The sequence below is a fragment of the Dromiciops gliroides genome, chromosome 2, assembly GCF_019393635.1.
Source record: "Dromiciops gliroides isolate mDroGli1 chromosome 2, mDroGli1.pri, whole genome shotgun sequence".
Classification (NCBI taxonomy): Eukaryota; Metazoa; Chordata; class Mammalia; order Microbiotheria; family Microbiotheriidae; genus Dromiciops; species Dromiciops gliroides.
In genome coordinates this window covers 303,681,858-303,685,685 of record NC_057862.1, presented here as the reverse complement: position 1 = coordinate 303,685,685, position 3,828 = coordinate 303,681,858, and the positions used below count along the sequence as shown (strand labels likewise).

General features: G+C 39.4%; 1 protein-coding gene across 1 annotated transcript in view; it reads left to right on the top strand.

The window, feature by feature from the left end:
- Positions 1–3,248, top strand: part of C2H14orf132 (chromosome 2 C14orf132 homolog) — a 51,958-nt gene extending 48,710 nt beyond the window's left edge. The window contains exon 2 of the mRNA XM_043987502.1: positions 2,047–3,248. Within this exon, the coding sequence (XP_043843437.1) occupies positions 2,047–2,271 (225 nt within the window). The 3' untranslated portion in view covers positions 2,272–3,248. The remainder of the gene's footprint in view (positions 1–2,046) is intronic.
- The last annotated feature ends 580 nt before the right edge of the window (positions 3,249–3,828 follow it).

Sequence of the window (3,828 nt, the reverse complement as noted above, 5' to 3'; positions counted from 1 at the left end):
CCCTCACTTTATTCAAGACACAGCTCACTTTCTAAATAAAACTTTTCCTGATCTCCAACCCTAATGTTAATGCTTTCTGACCATTTTCATTTCATTCCCTCATATTTATTCTGTATATACTTATATGTATGCATGTTGCCTCCTACATCAAACTGTGAGTTTGGAAGGAAAGGCACTTCATTGTTATCTTTTTATTCCTAAGGCTTAGCACAGTGCCTATCATATAGTGCTTAATAAAAGTTTTTAATTTTATTGATCTGGACTCATCTGAAAGGTCTGGTGCCATTTTAATATTGTTATCAGTGACTCAGATAAAGTCATCCATGGCAGTCTTACTAAATGTGCAGATTATACATAGCTGGTAAAAAGAGGCAAGACTCTTTTTGGGAGACTCAAGATGCAAAAGGATCTCAAGCAGGCCAGAAGATTCAACTAAATCTAATAAGATAAAAACTAATAAAGAATAAATGTAAGGCTTTTCCCTAGGTTCAAATATTTTTTTGAAATTAACTTTCTTTCTTTCTTTTTTTAATTTTGCAGGGCAATGGGGGTTAAGTGACTTGCCCAGGGTAACATAGCTGGTGTCTGAGGCTGAATTTGAACTCAGGTCCTCCTGAATCCAAGGCTGGTACCTTATCCACTGCCCCACCTAGCTGCCCCCTCTAGGTTCAAAATTTTAGTTTCACAACTACAAGATGGGGAGAGGCATGTCTAGTAAGTAGTTTGAAATAGATCCTGAAATCTCTTTAGGAGTCAAAAGTGAGATATAGCAATCAAAAAGCTACAAAGACATGACAATCCCATTCGTCAGCCCTGATAAAACTAGTTCTTGAAAATTTGCATTCATTTCTGTCTACCAAGGTTAGGAATGATGAGATATTAATAAGCTAAAAGATATTCATGGCAAGGAAACCCCAGTGGTGAAGAACCTTGAATCTATGTTATTAAGCACCTACTCTGCCAGGCACTTTGCTAAGTACTCAAGACACAAAGAAATGTAAAAACATGGTCCCTGCCCTCATAGAATTTATATTCTATTGGGGGGGGGGCGGGGTAGACAACATGGAAACAACTATATTCCTACAAGATATATAGAGTTAGGGGCAGCTAGGTGGCGCAGTGGATAGAGCACCGGCCCTGGAGTCAGAAATACCTAAGTTCAAATCTGGCCTCAGACACTTAACACTTACTAGCTGTGTGACCCTGGGCAAGTCACTTAACCCCAATTGCCTCACTTAAAAAACAAAAAGATATATAGAGTTAGATGGAAATAATCTCAGAGGGAAAGTACTAACAGTAGGTGGAAAGGGGCATGAGCTAGTATAAAGTTCCAGCAAAAGGACACTTTAGGTTGGGTAAGAGAAAAATCAGGATACCAATGTCATAATCCATAGAATCCATAGAAGAGAAACTCTCCAAGGCTAGGGGGTGGCCATAAGTATCAAATAGGGCATATGGAGAAGGATGAAAACTAAGAAAAGATGATCAGATTTATTGATTAAGAGATCACTGGTAACATTCAGTTTCAATTGAATAATGAGGGCAGAAGGTGAAGTGACTGAGAGGAGAAGCAGAGCTACTTTGTACCTCTAAGAGGAGTTCAGCCAAGGAGGAGAAGAGATAGAGGATAATAACTGATGTAGATTATTGAATCAAGTGGAGGCTTTTTAAAGATAGAGGAGACACGAGCACAGCAACCCTAAGTGCAGTATTCATTGACTAGCGTTCTTTAACATTTACAGAGCACTTTAGTTATGTCATTTAAGCCTCATAACAGTCCTGTGGAATGGGTATTTCACATATTATTACCTTCATTTTATGGATAAGAAAACTGAGGCTCAGAGAGATTGAGGAACTTGCCCATGATCATATAGCTAGTGTGTACCAGGGATGGGATTCAAACCCAAACCTTTCCTAACTCCAAGTCCAAAGCATGTTCCAGTATCATCAGCATTTTTAGGATGATAAAATTGAGACATTTAAAGGCAAAGTGACTTGCTCAGAATATTTAGACTCTGCTTAACCCTTTCCCATCCTTCTCCACAGATTCCTGTTATGGGAGGGGCTTTTATGGATTCACCAAATGAAGACTTCAGTACCGAATACTCTATGTTTAACTCAGCAGCCAATGTCCACACAGCCACTTTGGGACCAAACCAACTGGAAGAGCCACCTCGTTCTTCCAATGATGCCATCTTATTATGGATTGCCATAATAGCCACCATTGGGAACATTGTGGTGGTAGGCGTTGTCTATGCCTTCACCTTCTGAGAAAAACAGATTGAGCAGCTGGTGAGCAAACTAAGCATGAGACCTGACACTGCTAAGTGGAAGGGAGTGCTGGAAATCACATGTGTAGCAGAATCCTGCTGGCATGGACAGTCAGTAACTATATGTGCTTCTTTACCCCATCCTCATAGATAGAATTAGGCCATGCTGTGCCTAGATACTGGTTGCCTCATCATTTAGTTCTCACCAAGGTCTAGAAATGAAAGTTGAAAAACAGGGCCAGCCTTCAATTTTTTAAATTGTCCTTTCAAAGCCTGGTGGTAGAAGCTTGAATAGTGCTAAAATGAGTATTGTACTTTGAACATCCATAGTTTGATTTTAACAGGCAACTGCTATGCCTTCTAGAGGCTCAAGGTTCATTTATAAAACTAAGGAAAACAGATTAAATTATACATTTTTTCTACTTTTTTCTCTTCCAGGTGGATTTTCTGTTCTTTTGTGGGTAGAAAGGGGAAAGTACTTCCTGCCACCACAAAATTTAAGTTATACATTACTCAAATACTAATATTTTTATGATGGAAATAAAGATGTTTTCTATCTCCTTTTGAAAATTAGAGATTGTTGTAAATAGATACTACCTTAAATTTTTTGTGGTCCAAACCCTTCATTTTCCAAATTTGAAAACTGAGGCTCATACATTTATTGCCTAAGGTCACATAACTAAATCAACAGTAGAACAGAGACCAGAACCCAGGTTTCCTGGTTTCTCAGCAGCCACTACTATTTCCATTCCTTAGCTTCTCTTTCAGGAAAGGAGAAACAGTGCTTGATGAGTTGATTCAAGGATGCTTAAAATTTTACCACAGAAAGGACAGCCACACTAGCTACATACATTTCAAAGTTTGAAGTGATCATGATATGATTTGCTATTTCTTGAACATACTTTTGAAGTATTTTTGAGGGAGTGAGGTAATGGGGTTAAGTGACTTGCCCAGGGTCACACAGCTAGTACGTGTCAAGTGTCTGAGGCTGGATTTGAACTCAGGTCCTCCTGACTCCAGAGCCAGTTCTCTATCCACTGTGCCACCTAGCTGCCCCTTGAATATACGTTTTTTGTTTGTTTGTTTGTTTGTTTGTTTGTTTTTGCAGGGCAATGAGGGTTAAGTGACTTGCCCAGGGTCACACAGCTAGTAAGTGTCAAGTGTCTGAGGCTGGATTTGAACTCAGGTACTCCTGAATCCAGGGCCAGTGCTTTACCACTGCACCATCTATCTAGCTGCCCCCTTGAATATACTTTTGCATGCATTGTTTTATTCCCAACTTTCCTCTGGAATCATGTTAAGTAAAGCAATTCTTGGATAAAAGAGCAAGTCAAGAATTGCTGAGGGCAAAATCTCTCCCATTGTGGTTCAAATCAGAGTCTTTCTCTTCCTTCCATATAAATGTTGCTGCCCCCAATATCCTCAAGACACAGGCAACACCATGGAGAATGAAAGGGAAGGGGAGCCTTTTCCCCAAAACCTAGAGTTCTTTCCCTCTTTATTACAAGAGTGGCTACTATGAGTCTACTATGTAGGTATTGTTTGTGATTAATAAAAT